Below are 22,259 nucleotides of genomic sequence, written 5' to 3' on the forward strand. Positions count from 1 at the left end.
AGAACTGAGTTTTTAATTTTATTTAACTTTAATTAACTTAAATTTAAATAAATATATAGCCAGTGGCTACCATATCAGACCGCACATATCTAGCATGTACTTTCTACATGTGCACCTAGCATGAACATTTCTTCTCCAAATCCCCAACCTTCAAGGAGCAGCTCAGAAGCTGTTTTCTCCACGAGATCCAGTCTTCCACTGGAAATCATTCTTTCCTTCCTTAGAATGCCCATTACATGATGAACCATTTTTGTTGTGCTTAATACTTTTTAAACTTACACGTAATCGTATACGATATCCTTGACCAGTCCTTTTTCTGAGAGCTATACAAGAATAAGATGATCTCTTACTCTTAATGTGGACCCTACTATATCTAGTGCAGGGATTTTTTAATGTTTGCTGCATGAATCTATACTAGAAGCAGAGTAATTCACATTAACAATGAGGAATTGACAATGATTGCTGTGCAGTAAAGGATTAACCTTGACAAAAGAAAGGTTTGGGCCTTGGCCTCTAGCTCCTGGGAGGTAACTTCTAAACCCCTGGACTGTCCTGCCTGATTGGAGGGTCTTTGTTCACCTGGGGGCCTACGGCCATGCCAGATGGTCTAAGCTAACAATGTGATTTATGATGGGGTCTCAGGCTGAGATTTATCAGCTCAGCCTCTGAAGGAACTGGAGACTAAGGTCAGCCACACAGGCGGTCAGCTGTATTCAGATGGCCAGCCCCCAGTAAAAACTCTACACTTTGATGGGTTTGGGTGATGTTTCCCTGGTTGGCAATACTCAGTGCATGTCGTCACACATTGCTGAGAAAAATAAGCACTGGCACAGGGCAGCTATTCAATATTTAATGAATGGTTGAATGGATGTATGAATGAATGATGTCCCTTAATATTGCAAAATCATGCGAGTTGCCAGACTCACCCAGGTCAAATCATTTCATCTGAGATCTGAGTTTTCTTTTTCTTTCCTAGATGGGCACTTAATCCAGTGTAGGGTTTACAGATTTTTTTATTCCTATTTTGAATCTTAATTTCCTGTCTCCTATCCAGAATGCCCCTAAGCTTGTCCTTCATTTTTCCCTTCCCTTTATAGCTGAATCCTAGGCTTCATAAGGGTCTCAGAACATTCATCTGGGAGGCATTTGAGTCTTTTTTTATTGGAGGGAGGCTCTCATGAACCTGTTCACACACAAGAACAGAAGAAGACAGTCCCAGAGCGGCAAGAAGTGGGACACAACACAGCATGAACAATGAGCAAGCCCACGAGGCCTGGGGGAGGGCAGCTGGAGGGCCCCTGGGCTCCTCCGGGAGCCAGGATGCTGCTTGAGGTGGTCCAGGGGCTGCTGCTCTGTCTGTGAGGGGTCACGCTCAGCAGGTCCACGTGTGGGCGGCCGGCCAGACACCAGAGATGTCCGTGCCCTTCCCCAGGCATAGCCTCAGAGCTCCTAGGCTAACACTGACCAATAAATTAAGTTGAAAAATATGTAGGAAGCTGGGAATATCAACCGGGAGTATTTGTCGATGGCGTGGGTGTTCTGGAAGATGCGAAGACCCACCTGGCCCTTCAGAAGCCCCTTCCTCCTGGAGGAGTTGGATTCACTGCTCAGGGCCAGGTGGACCACTATTTTGTCTTGCCTTTCTTCTTCTGTCAGAATATGGCTTCTCGGGTACCCGGCCAGGCTGTTGGCCTCAGACTCACTGTAGCTTCCACCCAACATCATGGTTCTTGAGTGGTGCATTCCACACATGCATGGGAACTGTGGGCAGCAAACACAAGGGGAGATGTCAGGCATGTTTCGGCCTGTGAGAGGCCCAGGGGAGGCTGCCTGGGCTGAGAGTAAAGCCCATGGCTTCTCAGAACCACAGAAAAGGCAGAACTAGAAGCATCTCCAGAGATCACTTTGTCCAACCATTCTCTATCCTGGCTGTGTATTGGAGTCACCTTGGGAGCTCTTTAAACTGGCCATGCCCAGGCTCCACTCTAGACTAATTAATTTAAGGCTCCCAGGTGATTCTGCTATGTAGCCAGGGTCCAGAACCACTGATTTAGTTCAAATGCCCTCAATTGCAGAAGGAAAAACTAAGACCAAGAGAGGCTATACAATTCTCCTGGGATCAGACAGTTAGTGTCAGATTCAGGACTTTAAACACACATCTTCTGGTTCCAGCCGTGGACCTCCACCACTATGTGCATGAATCAAAAGATGATTAGGTAGGAGAGTGTCCTTATTCTAATAAAGAGTTCCACTTAAGGGTAAAGGGTCATGGTACCTATCATGTATTTTTATTTTTATTTTTTTATTTATATATTTTTTCTTAGATAATCCTCCAAGTTTTTTTTTAAATTGATGTATAAGTGATTTACAGTGTTGCATAATTTCAGGTGTACAACAAAGTGATTCAGATATATATAGAGATAGATACATACACATATATATAAAACGTTTTTTCAGATTCTTCTCCATTATAGGTTATAACAAGATAGTTCCCTGCACTATACAATAGGACCTTGTTGTTTGTCTCTTTTATATATAGCAGTGTGTATCCGTTAACCCAAACTCCTAATTTATCCCCCTCCCCACTTTCCCCTGTCATGTATTTTTTAATGGTTCAGCTGCACCAACAAAAGTATGTTTATATGAGAAAAAGCTCACACAAAAATGGCAAAATGTCAACAATGTTGGATGGAGGGGCAGGGTGTATGAATGTATATTATCCTATTTTTTTCAACCATTTCCGTGAGTATGAAAATGTTTATAAGAAATTATAAGGTGGAGGGAAGGGAATGGTCTTGTCTAACTCCTCCCCACCGTTAGAGTCAGCAAAGCTGACTCCGGTTAACAGCTGGTTCATGAACCCATATTTGTTGGATGAAGGCTTTGCTATGTTTTTTTCTTTTTTAATTTTATTTATTTATTTTTGGCTGCTTTGGGTCTTCATTGCTGCGGCACGGGCTTTCTCTAGTTGTGGCGCGCGAGGGCTACTCTTCATTGCAGTGCTCGGGCTTCTCATTGCAGTGGCTTCTCTTGTTGCTGAGCACGGGCTCTAGGTGCACAGGCTTCAGTAGTTGTGGCACATGGGCTCAGTAGTTGTGGCGCATGGGCTTAGTTGCTCCATGGCATGTGGGATCTTCCCGGACCAGGGCTCGAACCTGTGTCCTCTGCATTGGCAGGCGGATTCTTAACCACTGCGCCACCAGGGAAGCCCTGAGGCTTTGGCATGTTTTGAATGACTCTATACAGGAAAGTCCAATGCATTATAAATCAAAAGTATTTAAATATAATCCAAAGGTATTTGATAATAATCAATGTACAGATTATTGAAAATTTAAACAAGGATTCACATACCCAAGTAAAAAAGGTTTGTGTTTGGCTGTTGCTGGCCAGAGGTATGACGCCTGCCTGATCCAGCCAACTGACCTTGGGTTTATTCTCAACCTGTTGGCTTTAATATGTTTCTAACCTGGCTCTCAGCCCTGTGGTGCCTCTGTTTTTCCATCTGGGAAAGTGAAATAATGACATTTCACACATTTCCTCCTATTGTCATGGATCTTGAAATACGCACGCAGATGGATACCAGGAAGCTTTAGAACGCAAAAATAGATGAATGATTTTATGTCAAATCAGAATGACTTGAAGTACTTTTACACTTGAAGAAATCTGTGGTTTGGAGAGCTATTTTTTTAATCAGGCATGATTGTTTCATTACTATTTCTATGTCTTATCCCATCAGCAACAATAATTAAGTAGCACATTAATACATTCCTAGAATAATTAACTCATAGATTTTAAGGATAGAAGGTCAGGGAGAGGTCATCTATTCAATTCTTTGCATTTAGATAAAATCACACCCAAACTTTGGTAAAATTGTGAGATATTGTTATATCACTGGGGACTTCTTTTTTTGTAAGACATGGGTCTTCTTTTTCCTTGCTCTAAACTGAAATTCTTTCTGCTAAAATAAAAAGAGACATTTAAGGTTTTGAGTTAAAATCAGGAAATGCCCCAAATTATGGAAAATCTCTTTTTCCCACATCAGCTCATTTCTAAGAAAAATTAAGTGGCACCTGGTGTATTGGACAGGTCTGGATGATCAGCCAAAGCATTCAAGCACATATAGGGAAGCAGAGCTATACTCTGCCTGCCGGCTTCAACCCAAAGCAGCGTGGGTCCCCTTTTGAACCATGGTGAACCTAGCAGGCTCCAGTCAACTTTGCCCTCTGCAGAGCAGAAGTCAAACCTCAGTGAGCATCAGAATTGCCTGGGAGCTTGTCAGCAAGGCCAATTCCAGGGTGCCATCTCTGGAGATTCTGAGCCCGTAGGTCTGGGGTACAGCCCTTAATCTTCATCTTTAATAGGCTGAGAAGGTGAATCCAGGCCAGGTGCTCCTGGGCTCCCACTTTGGGAACCTCAGCTCCACTGGGGGCCATGTTAACGTTGTGAACAGTGGCTTCTCTGTGGGGCAGCGGGAGAGAGATTTCGCGTCCTCCCACCGGTCTGCCTCCCCAGCAACCACAGCTTCTCAGCCTTTCAACTGCGTGCTTGACAACAATGGAGAACAAGCCCTCACTCCCCGGCTGTCTGTTCCCATAGACATGGAGCTAGACGCGGAGCCCAAAGGGCTGTCCACGTATGATTTCCTCATTGCTCTTTAGCCAGCATCGTATCATCACTGGCAAACACCGGGCCCATCATATGGTAACAGGTTAATAATGATCTGCCTGAGTACAAGTTATGTGCTGTTAATGGTTCACGGGCGCATATCTGTCGGATGAAGGCTTTGCTATTTTTTGAACAGCTCTACACAAGGAAAGCCTAACAGATTACAAATCAAAAGTGTTTAAGTATATTCCAAAGGCATTTGATAATGATCAATGCACAGATTATCAAAATTTGAGGGAATTCCCTGGTGGTCCAGGGGTTAGGACTCGGCACTTTCATTGCCAAGGGCCTGGGTTCGATCCCTGGTTGGGGAACTAAGATCCCACCAGCTGGGAAAAAAAAAATTGAACAAATCCTCAAATGCTGAGGCAAAAGTATTTTGAAGACAATTTAAAATATAAACTCTTAAACAATCTAGCATATTTGAAGACAATTGGAAATATTTAACAGGTATAATGTGGGCATTAAAAGACTATTTTTTAAAAAGGCAACAGGTCCTCTTTCCTAAAATTTAAAGCTCCCTTTGCTAAGGAGCTCCCAGCCAGCTAGACACACATAAATGTGGAATTTTCACGTCCCCTGATCTCTACAACTTTTAGGTAAACACCCATTTTGATCAGTACAATGACTAGCAAGGATTTGGTAACAAGTTGGCATTTTATTTCTTAATGTGATTAATAAGAGTCCGCATATGAAGAGGATAGATTTTCCCTCTCTGCCCAGGTGCATTGCCCTGAATTCCCCCTTTGCGTTCCATCCCATAGTAGACTTTACTATAGTGCAGTATCATATAGATAGCATAGTATTTCCAATGAGTCTAAAGGCTAAGGTTGTGCGTGGCTGAATTTTCACTGGGCCAGAGCACTGATAAATACAGGAGTTTTTTATCCTAGAACTTTCCTCTTGTCTGTTCACAGGACGTAAAGACATTCTCCCTAGACAGGTTCAGTAATGATAGTGCTAATTTATGTGCATCTAGAACCACACAGTTTCAAAACAACTCTCATACATTTTTGTAAGGGTATTGTGACCCTTACAATAACCCTGGGAGGAAGGTGGGGTGAGGGTTCTGTTATACTTTTTTTTAACAGATGAGGAAACTGAGGCCCAACATAAATGGCAGAGTTGGGCCCAAGAACCCAAGTCTTCCTAGTCTTTGTCCAAAGGCTTTCTACTTTCTGGGATCCTTTGTGATGGAAGCTAGAATATTCTAAAACGGATCCTCCTCCTTTTGCACAAACATCTCCCTTTTCTCCATGAAAGCTCCCTCCCGCTATTCTCATCCAACCAGCAGCATGGGCTCCAACAAGGAAATGAATGAAACTTCTCTCACCTTCTCCTGCGGCTTCCGCTCTTTCCTCTCCTGCACGGTGGTCAGGTAGTTGACGGCCGCGTACTCCAGCACCGAGAGGAACACGAACACGAAGCTGACCCAGAGGTAGATGTCCACGGCCTTGATGTAGGACACGCGGGGCATGGAGGCGTTCACACCCGTGATGATGGTGGACATGGTCAGCACCGTGGTGATCCCTGCAGCATCCAGCTTTAGTTCAGCCACTGACAAGGGTACACAGCTGCCCTCACATTTCACTAAGTCCCTTTTTTTTCACTATTAACCATTTTATATAGATTTTTGTAGTATGTTTCTTCCAAGGTCTTATGATGCTTAAAGGGATTTTATGTATAGTAGTGTGTATACGTCCATCCCAATCTCCCAATTTATCCCTCCCCCTCTGGTAACCATCAGGTTGTTTTCTACATCTGTAACTCTATTTCTGTTTTGTAAATAAGTTCACTAAGTCCCATTTTACATTTGCTCTCTCTCTTTTTTTTTTAAATTTTTTTTAAATTTTTTTTTGCGGTACACGGGCCTCTCACCGTTGTGGCCTCTCCCGCCGCAGAGCACAGGCTCCGGACGCGCAGGCCCAGAGGCCATGGCTCACGGGCCCAGCCGCTCCGCGGCATGTGGGATCTTCCCGGACCTGGGCACGAACCCGTGTCCCCTGCATTGGCAGGCGGACTCTCAACCACTGCACCACCAGGGAAGCCCCATTTGCTCTCTCTTACATCTGATAGGAAGTGGCCAGGGCACGTTTCCACCTCATCGAGGTGTGAGGATCTGCAAGGATCTGCTCCCGAGCAGCCAACCCATTCTCCTCCCAGCCAACTGCCTGTCCACTTTCACTCTGAGCCACTTGGGAGCCTGGGTTTCTGTGATGTGGTTGCTAAGATCAGCAGAGCTTCCCAAAGGATCTGCTCAGATGTGGACTTTAAAACAGTGGCTATGAAAATCAACTCTACTTCAATAAAAAATAAAAATTAAAAAGCAGGGGCTCCAGGACCCCTCTCAAGGAACCTTCCCAAACTTCAAGGAAAGAACACATCCTCCCTCACCTGAGTCCAGGAAGACTGTGGAAATTCCTGGAATTTCCTGTCATACAGGTTTCTTCTTCACTGTGCCTTGCTGGTCCAACCCTCACATGTCTCAGTGCCCAACCTGATTTTGTCCAAATCTCGATGATGAGTTGCAAATGTTTACTCTGGCATTTAGGGTCTGTGAAGGACTAAACCACAGCTCCAGGGAGTACAGCCCTCTCCTTCCCAGAAATCATGAAATATGGGCCCTGTTCCCAAACTCTCAGTCTGTCTAAATAAGGCCAACGAAGTTTTTGTATTTGCATGGTAAGTTTGGGCATTTGTCGAATTGTCTTATTTATCAAAGTACTGAGCTCTGATACGGCCAGTGGTGGAAGTCTACACCCCAGGTAGGTGTTATCTTTCTGAAACGATTTGAGCAGAGCTGATGCGGTTTGAGCGCCCTGTGGTTTTCACAGTGTAGTCTGGGAAACTGAGGGCAGTATGTGAATGGAAAGCAAGAAGCAGGAGGAAAGTTCGCTCCTTCTGACTCTGACAGCCCATCGGTTAAGGACCCTGAATGATGATTTTACTTCTTCTTTACATAGTGATTGATTGAAAAAAAAAAATAACCACCCTATCACACCTTATCAAATGCTTTTACCCAGTGAAACTCTGGCGGGCACAGCTCTGCGGTCGATCCAGAAGGACACCCAGGACAGCATGACCATCAGGGTGGCGGGAAAGTAGGTTTGCAGCAAGAAGAAGAAGATGTGGCGACGCAACGTGAAGTTAATGTAGAGACGGTTGTACCAGCCTGGGGGACACAGGAAGAAGCCAGTGAGGTTCCATCGCAGAGGCAAAAACAAACTCCTTCCCTGGGGGCCCTTCCTCCCCTGTCACCACACTCATCTTCAGCAGAAAGTTAAAAGTTAATGATTCAAGGGGCTTCCCTGGTGGCGCAGTGGTTAAGAATCTGCCTTCCAATGCAGGGGACGTGGGTTTGATCCCTGGTCAGGGAACTAAGATCCCACATGCTGCGGGGCAACTAAGCCTGCGTGCCGCAACTACTGAGCTCACACAACACAACTAGAAAGCCCATGCACCACAACTACTGAGCCTGCATGCTCTGGAGCCCCAGCACCACAACCAGAGAGAAGCCTGCACACCACAACAAAGAGCCCTCACACTGCAGCAAAAATATCCCGTGTACCACCACTAAGATCTGGCACAGCCAAAAGTAAATTAAAAAAGAGTTAATGATCCAAAAAAAGAAAAAAAGGGAATTCCCTGGCGGTCCCGTGGTTAGGACCCCTTGCTCTCACTGCTGGGGCCTGGGGTCAAACCCTGATCGGGGAACTAAGATCCTACAAGCCTCACAGTGCGGCCAAAAAAAAAAAGTTAATGATTGGTTGGCTTAGTAGAATACATTTCCTTTCTAAAATCTAATCTCTCTAAGTCTCAGTTTTCTCATCTGTAAACTGGGGATACTACGATCTACACCATAGATTTGTTGGGTAGAAATTAGTTAATTCATACAAAGCACTCAAAACAGTGGCACATAGTAAAAGTTATACCGGGAACTCTTAAAAATGGTTTTAGAAAGAGAGTTGATTTGAACTTGCCAAGAACAGATGAGAAAAGAAAATTGTGTGGCAATGCACATCAGAGCAAAAGAGAAGAAAGGGGGCTTCCCTGGTGGCGCAGTGGTTGAGAGTCCGCCTGCCGATGCAGGGGACACGGGTTCATGCCCCGGTCCGGGAAGATCCCACATGCCGCGGAGCAGCTGGGCCCGTGAGCCATGGCTGCTCAGCCTGCGCGTCCGGAGCCTGTGCCCCTCAACGGGAGAGGCCACAACAGTGAGAGGCCCACGTACCGCAAAAAAAAAAAAAAAAAAAAAAAAAAAAAAGAGAGAGAGAGAAGAAAGGGATGGGGGTGAGCAGTATGGGCATAAAGGGAAAGTAGGTGTGGGCTGTCCTGACACCAAGGCAACCTTGGCTGGGGCCCGCTCTTCTCCAGTGTTTGATGTTGCGAACAGAAGGGTGGGGCTGGGGGCAGGCGAACGGGGAGATCGTGGCCATGCAGGGGCAGACGGTAGCCCAAAAGCTTCTCACAGCCAGGCCTAGGCTTCTCAGCACTGGGACAAAGGGTAAGGAAGTGAGAAGTCCTCCAGGGTCCCGTGGCTGCTGCAGAGCAGCTCTATACTGCAGAGCTGTGTAGCATATAAAGGTATGTTGAAGTCCTAAATCCCACCACCTGTGAATGTGACTTTATTGAGAAATCGGGTCTCTGTACATGTAATCAAAGTAAGACGAGGTCATATCGAGTTAGGGTGGCCCATAATCCAGTGACCAGTGTCCTTAAAGAAGAGGGATGTTTGCACATAGATGCACAGAGACACACCATGGGAAGACCAGAGTCACAGGGAGAATGCCACGTGACAACAGAGGCAGAGGTTGGAGTGATGCCATAACCACCAGGACCAGTAAGAGGCAAGGAAGGAGTCCTCCCCAGAGCCTTCAGAAGGAGCATGGCGCTCAGGCTTCTGGCCTCCAGCACTGTGAGTGAACACATTTCTATCGTTTCAAGCACCCAGTTTGTGGTACTCTGTTAGGACGGCTCTAGGAAACTAACACAAGGGCTGACAGTGAGATTCAAGAAAAGCGGACAAATGGATCCTCTCAAAACTTCAACCATGGCCCCAAGGTCCAAGAAGAGGTCACACTACGCATAAGAAGTGAATCTATAGCTCTGAATATAGGAAATAAATACATAGGTAAATCCAGTAATAAATACATAAATAAATAGGTAATAAATACATTTCCCCACATCGTTAAGTCAGACGAATCAGGTTGCAGAATAGCGTGTACACTCTGACCCTACTTTTGTAAAATTACATAATTAAAGCAGGATGTCTGCAAGGGTGTTTGCTGAATTGTTCAGAATGACTACCTCTGACCATGGAGTTTCAGAGGGCAGCAACTTTTAAAGCCTCTGCTTTTAAGTGTTGTTTATGTCTCGTCGGACTGGGCATTATTAGAATAATGAAAAGTTATTTTCATTGGAAGTGGAAAAAGTTAACACTGAAAAAGAATTCTCATGTGTTTTCTTCCACATTTGAATCCGACCATGGCAGAAGTTAGCTACCAGTGCTGCTATAGAAGGCCAGTCTGGAAGTGGTGTGGAATTTCTGAATCAGAAACTGAGACAGGGAGATCTTCTCATCTGTTTTCAGGGATTCATCCCCATTCTTCCAGTACAGCATCAGATCTTCATCTGTATATGCATCTTTGGGAAGAGGAAAATAAGTTAATTTCACTCCTTTTCTTCTGAGGCAGGAGCAACAGGGCCATCCTACCTCAGCCAGGGATTAAATAGGTCTTATCCCTGGCCGGCAGTACTCAGTCTCATAGTTACTAAAATGGCACAGAGAGGGAATAAGGCAAAGATTTGTCATTACGAATACAGACACTTACAGCTTTCCAGCTCCAAAGAACAGGTCTGGGAGTCCAGGGGAAAGTGGCTGAAATCCATGTTGCACATGGCGGTGACTGTAATCCTAGAACCCAAACAAACATGTTGGCTCGTGCAGTGAGTTACTGGCTCATATACCTGCCCAGAGTAAGGAGGACAAAGACACGATCAAGGGCAGCTGCCTCTGCACGTCTACGTCAGAAGCTCGGAAACCCAGGACTCTAACTTTTTTTTTTTTTTTTTTTTTTTTGCCGCACGGTACAGCATGTGGGATCTTAGCACCCTGACCAGGGATCGAACCCGTGCCGCCAGCATTGGGAGCACTGAGTCTTAACCACTGGACTGCCAGGGAAGTCCCTCTAAGTTAACTTTTAGAGTTTTGTCTTCTGTAGATGGTGGTATTTGCTCTGCCCGGATCCCAGCTCCTGAGGCTGCTGGCTGTGCATGGCCCACACCTGGACCCTTCTCTGGGCATTGCCCACATCCAGAGACTCGTCTTCCCCAGAGATGCCCGGAGGTTATGCCCTGCCTCCCTAGCCCCGGCTCAAAGCTATTAGCACTGAATTCTGGCGAACTGTACAAGGTGTGGGATGAAACTGTGTAATCACTCAAGTCAGCCCAGAAGCCAATCTGCAGTAGCACCTAATAAAGAGTAGCTATGGTTATTTTCCTAATTTTTGTTTATTACCAATAATTACCTATTTTTGTTTATTACCAATAAACTAGAATCATAGCTCTCAGGGGTGGAGGGTACATAGAAGGTCACCGTCTCCCTCAGATCATTCAGGTTCAATTAGTCTCCTAACCTAACCTTAACACCCCCGATGACAGGGAAGTCAGCACCTACTACGGTGCTCATTTCGTCTTTAGAGAGTTCTAACTATCACCAGAAGGTTCAGACCCTCCCATGTAAGCCGCAGATCCAAACACAGTGACAAACTCTTCGGGGCCAAAGGGACAGACCACACATATACATTTTTTTTTTTTAATAGAGGGTTTTTTTTGTGGTGGTTTTTAAACCAAGAGTTGACTAGCTAATTCATTCCACAAATACTGTTTTCTCACCTACTGTGAAAAGCACAGTTCAGCTCTGACGATACAGTGGTAAATCAGTCAAACGATCCCTGGCATTGTCCACACATATTAGGATGCCATGACCCCGTGGACAGTTACCTCAGGCTGTACAGCACCTGCCCATCTGGGAACACCCTCAGCATGATGTTGTCCGTGGTGGTGTCGTGGATGAATGACCTTTTGGAGTGAACAAAGAAGACGTCGGGGACCCAGATCTTCTTCACCAGCCGGCCGTCGAAGGTCATGCTCTTGTTGCTGGTGCTGGGGAAGACCAGCCGCTCATCCTTCCAGTAATGCCGCAGGTAGAGGGTCATGGTGAAGTCCTGTGGGAGTGGGGGGGAGACCAGACAGAGATGGCTTACAAAGCTCTCTTCCTGACAGCCGACCCTCCGTCCACCGCTGTGACGGACACCTCAGCCTCAGCCTCCCGAGTTGAAGGAAACAGTTCTGCAGCCCCGCGGGACGATGGCCAAGGCAGTGGCACTGCTGCCACAGGAAAGAGAATGGCTCATGTTTGTGCCTCATGAGGTTGGAGCCCAAGAGACAGCACAGCCCCTCCTTCAGGCTTTGCAAAGGAAAATGGCAGCTGTGATGCCCACCGCCTGCCCTGGGGCCAGCAGGGCTGGATTCCCACAAAGCCCTGCACTCTCACCTAGACCTTTGCATACATGGCTCCTTACCTATTGGCTAACCATTCAATTCAACTTAGCAAACACTTCTAGAAACCTGAACAGTCAAGTGTCCCATTTTGCCTTTTTGTGTGTGTGTGTGTGGCCACACTGTGTGGCATGCGGGATCTTAGTTCCCTGACCAGGGCTCAAACCTGTGCCCCCCTGCAGCGGAAGCATGGAGTCTTAACCACTGGACCGCCAGGGAAGTCCTAAGTGTCCAATTTTGGAGGGTTTCTACCATTAGGCTTGTCATATCTTTAAAGGCAGAATTGTTTCCTGCCCACCCCTGAATCTCCAGACCCTGGTTTAGTGCCTGGCAAGGCACAATAGTGGATGCTCAATAAATATCTTCTGCAGAATGGAAAAATGGGGGGAAATGAATGAATGAGGAGATGGGCAGCTGCATGTCTAGTATAATTTCAGCCTGAAGGCTTATCCTGTTAAAAAGTGTCTCCTCGTCTGCACAGCCGATGCCTGAAACCAAGAGTGTAGCCCTTACACCGTAGCCAGAGCTAATACATGAACGCCAATGAATAAATAACTACCCAAAAGAGCCTGTTCCAGGAGCAGGTGAAGGAAGGCTGGAAGGACGCATGCGGTGGCCCACGTCTGCTCTGCCAACCACACCCAGGCTCCTCCTGCCTGTCCCGGAGGCCCGCCCGTGGAGGGGGGCACCGCCCCACTGGCCCACCTCTGCAGCCCCTCTCTTCCCCGTTTTGTCCGCCACTCTTTCAGTTTGCAAACTCCCTGTTCTTCTGCCTCAGAGACCTCGTATGCGCTCTTGCTTGGCCCTCCCTACAGCTGTCAGGTCTCAGCTGAAACGAGGCTTCTTCAAAGACGCTCCGGTACCCGCCTGAGCCTGCTGGGCGCTGCCAAGGAGTGAGCCGGGAAGCTGTGCTCCCGGCGGGCGTTGGCGCGCAGAGACCTACAGAATTTGAAGGTGAACAACATCCACCTCCGGCGCTCCTCCAAGTGTGGCGGGTCCAGCCTCTCACACCGCTAAAGGGGCGTGTTCAGGACGTAGCGGGCACACCCCCCCCCACACACCCACCCCCCCCCCCCCCACACACACCCCCCCCCCCCCCCCCCACACACACACCCCGCCCCCAAGTTATTTTTACCCACGAAGCTGCAGAAGCCAGGCTCTGGATTTTACTAAACCTAGGCCAACCTCCAAATCCCGGCTTTATCCCCTCCAGCTCTGGCCCCGCCCCCAGACGCAGCCTGCCCCAGCGTGGCCCCACCCACCGCAGGCCCCCAAGGGACCTTGGCCACAGCAGCCCGCCCCGGCGCTGCCCGCCTTGCGCGCCTCGTACCATATCCACCTCCGAGATGCTGTCCAGGCTCTCCACCTGTACGTCCACGCCCACCGGGATGGCAGGGCCTGCAGAGAGGCAAAGACGGCTGGTTAAGGCGCCTTCCTCTCTAGCACTGGGCAAGCAGACAGCCCCTACCTCCTTCCCAGGGGAGCCTGAGCGGAGCAGGGGTGAGGCAGTGGTTCAGATTCCATGAGGGTTTTCTTGCTACTTCCTGGCAGGTTGGGTGCCTGAGCTTTCTCCATGAGGGCGGGGACTGTGTCTACCTTAAGTGCCTTTCCTGGGCCAACATGGGTGTTTAACCCATGCTTGTTGCATGAGTGGATGAGCTGGATTATGTATGTTTATGCTTCCACAAAATGTGTTTTTAGATTTTAATATTAAAAAAAAGCCTTAAATGGGGAAAACAAAAAAACCTGTGTCTGTCAAGCATATTAATGAATGCTATTCCATTCACAGGCAAAAAAATGTCTCTGAGAGCGTCAGGCGGCATCTGGGCGGGGCCTCCTGAGAGACCAGCCCACTGCGCCTGGGTCCTCTGGGCCCTGGCCAGGGAGGGCAGGACCAGGGCGTGCCGACCCACCGTGGTCTGAGCGGGGAGAAGCTTAGGGTGGCAGGGGGAGTCTGGGTCTTAAGGAATGAGGACTGGAAGGGCCGGGGACTTTGGCTGAAGGCAGGGGAGGAGGATCAGAGATCCCGACAGGATCTGGTGGGCCAGGGCATCGAATGGGCTCGCCGTCTCTCCCCAAACCTCCCCCCTGGTAGGTTTGCTAAGACTTGCAATCCCACCATGAAAGATTTGGGGCTTGTGGCTGAGCCCGATAGAATGGGAGCATTTTATTTATTACTGGTGGGATTTAGTGGCTATTTTCTGTGTTCTTAAACGTGAAAGCAAATGAGCACAACCTTTTTTTTTTTTTTTAAACCAGGGATCGAACCCGGGCCCACAGCAGTGAAAGCACCGAGTCCTAACCACTGGACCGCCAGGGAATTCCCACAACATTTTATTTTTTATTTTTACTTTTCCCCTCCCAGATAAATTGGGTCATAAGCTGATCTTTTTATTTTCCTGTGCTCTCAACCGAGGGCTCAGGTCAGGCCCCATGAGAGATGACTGCTCTAACAGCCGGAGCCTTCTCTCACTCAAGGCTCCAGGAGGGCACTGAAGGGGCAGAGTGGAATGGCCAGTGTGAGGCTGAAGCACCCTCCTCAGGGCTGACTGGCCTGCCTTCCTCCCCCCAGGGGCCTGCAACACGAGGGAGGGTCTTCCAGCAGCCTGGCTGGGGCCCCCTCCCAGGACCCAGACCCCTGAGCCCCTGTGCAGGACCGTGTGTTCCCAACATCACCATGGGAAGCAGGGCTGGTTAATTCCCCGTCCCCTGGACGGACCTTCCTTCACTTGAGACATTAAAACAGCCCAGGGCTGGAGCTCTTAACCCTCATCACCTTTCCCCCTTGTTCCCTTTCTCTAAAGTGCCACATCCAGTCGTCCCAAGAGCCAAAGGGCAGAAACAGTATAGCCATCACCCTCTTTGGACCCACTTCCCTGTGGCCTGGTTTTCAGATAATGGGCACAGTGTTTGACCAGCAGCTGGTTTTGGCAAAGGACATTTTCCAGATAAAGTACAACAGCTTGCTTGGTGCCTGCCACTGTGTCTCTCTGTCCCCTGGGGCCTGCCTTGCTCTTCGCAGTTCCAGCCGTCCTTTGGAGAGAAATTTGATAACGGCTGTGAGGGTGGCGTTCAGCCTCTGGAGGTATTGCCCACATGGGACTGCAGGTCAGGCTCCAAGGATCCTGGGTTGTTGGAAAACATCTGTGTGCTCAGGAGGCTCCAGAGCTGCACTTGGGGACTCACACCCCAAGCTTGAACGGGACCAACAGCTCTGCCCTCCTTGGTCCAAGTGCAATGGAGGTGACCTTTGCCTCTGACTTGCCCCACAGCCCAAGACTAACGCTCCACCCCCAGGATCTCCCGAGCTCTTCATTTTGTGGCCCTTCCCAACCTGATTTTCGAGAAATTCTTCCAAATTACCTATTTTGGTAATTTGGTCTTTCTCCTTTTTCTGTGAGCAGTTTTATGTTTAGAGTATGATTGAGTCCTATAAGGTGTTAGAAAGAAAATAAGCTAACTAGGCATTTGTGCCTTGGCCCCTGAACACTGACGTGGGTTTTTCTACTTTCAGAGAGGGATCTGGTGAGCCAAATGGAAGTCATTGGTGGAATTTCAGGCAGTATAGCCAGTGAGGCAACAAATTCAGAAGGGAAATACATGTTTAGCCAAGAGCTATTCTTGGTTCCTAGCCTTTCTGCAATTGTTTCTCCTCACATGGTCCTGGAAAGCACACGTTAGGGATTTATCCATTTTTGAAATAAAGCTATATGTCATTTCTTCTCCACTGACTACAAGAATAAATGTGAAGTAGAATTTTAAGACAAAACAGAATCTGCCAACAGGCATCCTGCCCTAAATGAAGGTGTTTTTCAAGCAGAAGGAGCATGATCCAGAAAGAAAGCTGGAGGTGCAAGAATGAAAGACCAACAAAAACAGTAAATATATGTATGATTCTAAGGGAACACTGACTATATAAAACAATATTAACCATGTGTTGTAGGATTGAAAAAACTAAATAAAAATATACAACATTTAAGAAGGGAGAGGTATAAATGGAGTGAAAGTGTTCTGAGGTCTTTGCATTGTCTGGAGGACAGTAAAAATAGTTACTTAACATACTAGTACTATAAGCCAAAGATTCATGTTGTTTTCTAGGGAACCACAAAAAAAAAGTAGTAAGGGTATATATTTTCAAAACTGAAATAGGTAAAAAAAAGCCAAAATAGGTATAACCAAAAAAGCCAAAAATAGGTATAACCCAAAAAAAAAGCCAAAATAGGTATAAAAATAGGTATAACCAAAAATAATCAGTCTAAATGAAAGGAAGGAGAAAAAAAAGAGCAAACATAAAGAATAGGTTGGACAATAAAAAGGATATGATAGGGGGCTTCCCTGGTGGTGCAGTGGTTGAGAGTCCGCCTGCCGATGCAGGGGACGCGGGTTCGTGCCCCGGTCCGGGAAGATCCCACATGCCGTGGAGCAGTTGGGCCCGTGAGCCATGGCCACTGAGCCTGCGTGTCCGGAGCCTGTGCTCCACAACGGGAGAGGCCACAGCAGTGAGAGGCCCGCGTACCGCAAAAAAATTAAAAAATAAAATAAAATAAAAAACTCCTAAGAGCTCCATTAAGAAAAAATCAGACAATCCAATACAAAAAGGGGCAAGAGATTTGAATAGGCATTTTGCAAAAGAAGAAGTAAACAATAGACAAATGAGAAAGTTCTCAACTGCATTAACAACTCCCTTAGAACCACAATGAGATATTACTACTATATACTAACAAACTTGGCTCATATGAGAGTAGCTACACCAAGTGTTGATAAGGATATGGAGCAACAGGAACGCTCATACTCTGCCAGTGGTGGGTGTAAATTGGTACAACTACCTTAGAAGGCATTATCCAGCAAAATGGAAGCTATATAAACCTCATGACGCAGTCTATCTACAGAATAGGTTAAATACATTGTGGTATATTCATACAATGGAATGTATAGTTACACGCAACAACACTATAAAATTTTCATCACTGCAGGTTGCATGGCTTGGCTTTCCTCCATGGCCCTTCCCTTTCCTTGAGGACTTCTTGCAAAGTCTGAGTTAATTTGAAATATTGGTTGAGACACTTTCCCTTATTGTTGGGTGTAATCAAACATTTCAGTTTTAAAAGAGGCCTGACTCTTCTCATGGTGAGCACTGCTTCCTGAGCAGGCAGTGAGTGCCATGTGGCAGGCATTTAACCATCCACCTGGGGTGGGGTGGGCGAGGCTGGACTCAGTCAGGGGCTCTCCCTTCCACAAGCAGCATCAGCATCACCAGGCATTTGTTAGAGATGCAATTCTTGGACCCCACCTTGAGCCTCCTGCACCGGAGACATCACAAGTCCTGCAGTGATGCTGATCCACAGTCAAGTCTGAGGGCACTGGACAACTGATCTTTTTTTTTTTTTTTTTCCTGTACGCGGGCCTCTCACTGTTGCAGCCTCTCCCATTGCGGAGCACAGGCTCCGGACATGCAGGCTCAGCGGCCATGGCTCACGGGCCCAGCCACTCCGCGGCACGTGGAATCTTCTCAGACCAGGGCACGAACCCGTGTCCCCTGCATCGGCAGGCGGGCTCTCAACCACTGCACCACCAGGGAAGCCCTGGACAACTGATCTTTAAGGAACCCCCAGGAGTGAGATTTTACAACGTCCCATGTCCTGGTTACCATTTTTCTCTTGTTTTCAAACTTTTTCACGATCCCATCTCCACCAGCTGGCTCCACTTCTTACCTATCCATGCCTTCCTTCCCCCATAATACTTGCTGAGTCGAGCAGTCTTTTCCCAAGCCTGACCTCCCTCCCATGACCAACCTCCTTAGCTGAAACCCCCTCCCTCTTCCATCTCTGTGACACACCTCTTCCCTGGCTCCTTCTCTGAGGTCCTTGGGCCCCTCCTGGGCTCGATCTCTGACCCGGACTCTGACCCTGTTGTTGTTGAAGTCTAACAGAGGTCCCCCCTGGATATCTAACCAAGTTCTTAAATTTAACATCCCAAACAGACTTGTCTATTCGGGGCCCAGCCGTGCCCCACTGCCCAGCACCCCGTCCTTCAGGTGCATGGTGACCTGCTTGGTCACCGGGGTTAAATGGGGTCAGGGAGGGAAGGAGTGAGATTGCCTGGAGGGGATTGCAGAGGAGGAAGAGGCCAGGAAGAGGAGTTTAATTTTAGGGGAAGGAGCCAGTAGTTGTGAAACTGAGTCCCACTGAAACTGAGTTCCTCTGCCGAGTTTATCATTAACGCCTCTGTCCAAAACTTTGTTCCCTTTCTTGTCCTGCCCTTGTTCCCCTGATGATTGAGGAGTACCAAAGAAATGTGGCAGTTGAACCTGAACAGGACCTTGTGAGGCCCTCTTGGGTACAATACCCCCTACCATGTGCCCCATTTCTTTTTTGTAGAAAAAGGCTTTATTCTCCTAGGCCTTCCCTGAGTGCCAGTCTCCAGCAGTTACTAATCAGGGAAGTGAGGGAATGCAGAAGCAAAGGAAGAGCAGTCAGACAAGAAAGGTAATGACAGCTTAAACAATAGTTCAGCCATAAAACAGAGTCCTAGTTCCTCTTCAACGGGCATACATAATGATCTGACCCATATCTTTGAGCTGTTCTGCAGAAACTGAGACCCCCCCCCAAGTGGAGGATGGTGGTCACATGCAGACTGGTTGGAGCCGAAAGGATGATTACGATCCCCCAAGCCTCTCCCTGGCACCCCACCACCACCCAAACAGAAGGGAGTCCACAAGTTGCAACACTTACTCCAAATGCTGCCTTTAGAAACCCTTCCCTGAAAGGAATCAGGGTGGTCAGGTCTTTGGAGCACAAGCTGCCCGTCACCACAACCCAGGGACAGTAGATTGATTTTGCTATGAGGTGGCCAAGTGGACCCAAGTTCAATTTGGTAATGGGAACAGGGTGTGAGTGTGAGTGAGGGTTTGTGCTCCAGAAGGGAAGGGCCAAGGGCAGTGAGGAGGAATCAGAGGGGTCTCCTCTGAGGACAGCAGATCCTGGGAAGAAGGCTGCCGGAGACTCAGAAGGCTGGCTTTCTCCCTAGCTTTGGCTCTCTAACCCGTTCACTGTAACAAGGAAGCACTAGACCTTACCCAGCATGGGGAACAGGGGAGGCAGAGCCAGGGAGGCCCGAGAAGCATTCAGGGAAGAGACCCCAGCTCCAAAATGAGGCATGACCCTGCCTTGAACTGGCTCCATGGGCCTCAGCTGGGCCAGCTGAGTGGCATTTGGGGCCTTGGTGGCCAGACTCCAGTGGCTTGGAAGTTCAGGGGTTGAAGGCTACGGAGTAGAGCATGGGAGCATTCGGGAGGGTCTCCCCTCACAGTCTGGGTGCCCCAAACACAGAGGGCACCTTAAATGGGGGTGGAGCTAAAGTATACTGGGTGAAACACATGTGTTCCTAGAAAATTCCCTAGGAAGGCATCACATTGGAGACAGTCCAGCTGGAGACGTAACTAGGCATTAACCTTGCAAAGTGACACAGCAGTTGTGATATCGTGATGTGATATTGTGATATAATGAGAAATATGTATTTGGTCCTCAGCCCCAGTTCCTGGCACAGAGCTCCTAAAACCCTTGTAACTTCCTGAGTGAGAGGGGTGAGAGGAGTGTATTTTGTTATTTATAACAACCCCTTATCAACCACACCTGAGTTTATGCTAGTGTGGTGGCTCTCCTGGGCTCCTGGATAGTTTCAAGATGGGGCTGGTTGCCAAGGAACAGCCATGTGATTAGAGGGTTGGAACTTTCAGCCCCACCTCCCAACTCCCAAGGAGGGGGAGGGGGGAGGGGCTGGAGGTTGAGTTAATCACCAGTGGCCAATGATTTCATCAATCGTGTCTACACAGTGGAACATCCAGAAAACCCCTGAACAACAGGGTTCGGTGAGCTTTCTGGTTGGTGAACACATCCACATGCCAGGAAGGTAGTGCCCCCAACTCCGTGGGACAGAAACCCCTGAGCTCAGCACCCTTCCTGTTCTCACCCTATGCCCCTCTTCATCTGCTATCCATCTGTGTCTTATACAATGTTCTTTATAATAAGCTGGGAACCATAAGTAAAGTGTTTCCCTGATTCTATGAGCCATTATAGCAAATTATCACACCTGAGAAGGGGGTTGTGGGAACCCTCAATTTTGCAGCCAAGTTGGAGAGAAGTGCAGGTAACTCGGGGACCCACTACTTGTGATTGGTATCTGAACTGAGGGGCAGTCTTCTGGGCCTGAGCCCTTAACCTGTGGTGTCTGCACTAACCCCAGGTAGTGTTAGAGCTGAATTAAATTGTAGGACACCCAGCTGCTGTCCACAGACAACAGGGGAATTGCTTGGTGCGGAAAACCCACACATGTGAGTCAGAAGCGTTGTGAGCAGAACAGATCATAGTAGTAGTAACCGTACAAGCCTTTATCCCAGGAGAGGCCCTAAGGGAGCGTATGCTGTGAGTCTAGGAGGCCATGAGCTCCCTGGGGCCGTAGCCATGTCTTTATCACGTCAGCAACCAGTGCTTTGATGCACTGCCTCCACCATCCCCTTCCCCCCCAACACACCACACACACACACACACACACACACACACACACACACACACGGTCTCTGCTGTGCTCAGTGCTTCCTGTGGGACACTTGAGTCCATCTTCATGACAATCTGGTGAGGAAGGTACTGATATTACCTCCATTCTACAGGTGAGAATCTGAGGACTAGAGAAGCGACAGAGGTCCCCATCAGAGAGAGGCACACCACAAGCTGATCCCAGGGGTCCACCTCCAGAGCCCCTGCTCTAACGAATGCATTATGCTGACCAGAGCTTTCCTTTTTTTTTTTTTAATTTTATTAAAAAAAACTTTTTTTATACAGCAGGTTCTTATTAGTTATCTATTTTATACATATTAGTGTATACATGTCAATCCCAATCTCCCAGTTCATCCCACCCCCTCCCACCCTCCCACCCCCTCACCCCCACTCCCCGCTTTCCCCCCTTGGTGTCCATACGTTTGTTCTCTACATCTGTGTCTCTATTTCTGCCTTGCAAACCGGTTCATCTGTTCCATTTTTCTAGATTCCACATATATGTGTTAATATACAATATTTGTTTTTCTCTTTCTGACTTACTTTATTCTGTATGACAGTCTCTAGGTCCATCCACGTCTCTACAAATGACCCAATTTCGTTCCTTTTTATGGCTGAGTAATATATGTACCACATCTTCCTTATCCATTCGTCTGTCGATGGGCATTTAGGTTGCTTCCATGTCCTGGCTATTGTAAATAGTGCTGCAGTGAACATTGGGGTGCATGTGTCTTTTTGAATTATGGTTTTCTCTGGGTATATGCCCACTAGTGGGATTGCTGGGTCATATGGTAGTTCTATTTTTGGTTTTTTAAGGAACCTCCATACTGTTCTCCATAGTGGCTGTATCAATTTACATTCCCACCAACAGTGCAAGAGGGTTCCCTTCTCTCCACACCCTCTCCAGCATTTGTTGTTTGTAGATTTTCTGATGATGCCCATTCTAACTGGTGTGAGGTGATACCTCATTGTAGATTTGATTGGCATTTCTCTAATAATTAGTGATTTCAAGCAGCTTTTCATGTGCCTCTTAGCCATCTGTATGTCTTCTTTAGAGATGTCTGTTTAGGTCTTCTGCCCATTTTTGGATTGGGTTGTTTGTTTTTCTGATATTGAGCTACATGAGCTGTTTATGTATTTTGGAGATTTGCCTGTTGCTTCGTTTGCAAATATTTTCTCCCATTCTGAGGGCTGTCTTTTGGTCTTGTTTATGGTTTCCTTTGCTGTGCAAAAGCTTTTACGTTTCATTAGGTCCCATTTGTTTATTCTTGTTTTTATTTCCATTTCTCTAGGAGGTGGGTCAAAAACCATCTTGCTGTGATTTATGTCAAAGACTGTTCTTCCTATGTTTTCCTCTAAGAGTTTTATAATGTCCGGTCTTACATTTAGGTCTTTAATCCATTTTGAGTTTATTTTTGTGTATGATGTTAGGGAGTGTTCTAATTTCATTCTTTTACATGTAGCTGTCCAGTTTTCCCAGCACCA

At 47.5% G+C, this 22,259-nt stretch overlaps 1 protein-coding gene across 1 annotated transcript in view; it reads right to left on the minus strand.

The window, feature by feature from the left end:
• Window positions 1-921: 921 nt before the first annotated feature.
• LOC114896062 (ubiquitin-conjugating enzyme E2 J1) overlaps window positions 922-22,259 on the minus strand; it is a 69,613-nt gene continuing 48,275 nt past the window's right edge. Inside the window, exons 10-16 of the mRNA XM_029223915.1 lie at window positions 13,556-13,623; window positions 11,668-11,891; window positions 10,497-10,579; window positions 10,168-10,308; window positions 7,685-7,837; window positions 5,999-6,195; window positions 922-1,761 (exon numbers count right to left, since the gene is read on the minus strand). Of these exons, the coding sequence (XP_029079748.1) occupies window positions 1,450-1,761; window positions 5,999-6,195; window positions 7,685-7,837; window positions 10,168-10,308; window positions 10,497-10,579; window positions 11,668-11,891; window positions 13,556-13,623 (1,178 nt within the window). The 3' untranslated portion in view covers window positions 922-1,449. The remainder of the gene's footprint in view (window positions 1,762-5,998; window positions 6,196-7,684; window positions 7,838-10,167; window positions 10,309-10,496; window positions 10,580-11,667; window positions 11,892-13,555; window positions 13,624-22,259) is intronic.

The sequence above is a fragment of the Monodon monoceros genome, unplaced genomic scaffold (assembly GCF_005190385.1).
Source record: "Monodon monoceros isolate NGI ecotype Baffin Bay Population unplaced genomic scaffold, NGI_Narwhal_1 Super_Scaffold_15, whole genome shotgun sequence".
NCBI lineage: Eukaryota > Metazoa > Chordata > Mammalia > Artiodactyla > Monodontidae > Monodon > Monodon monoceros.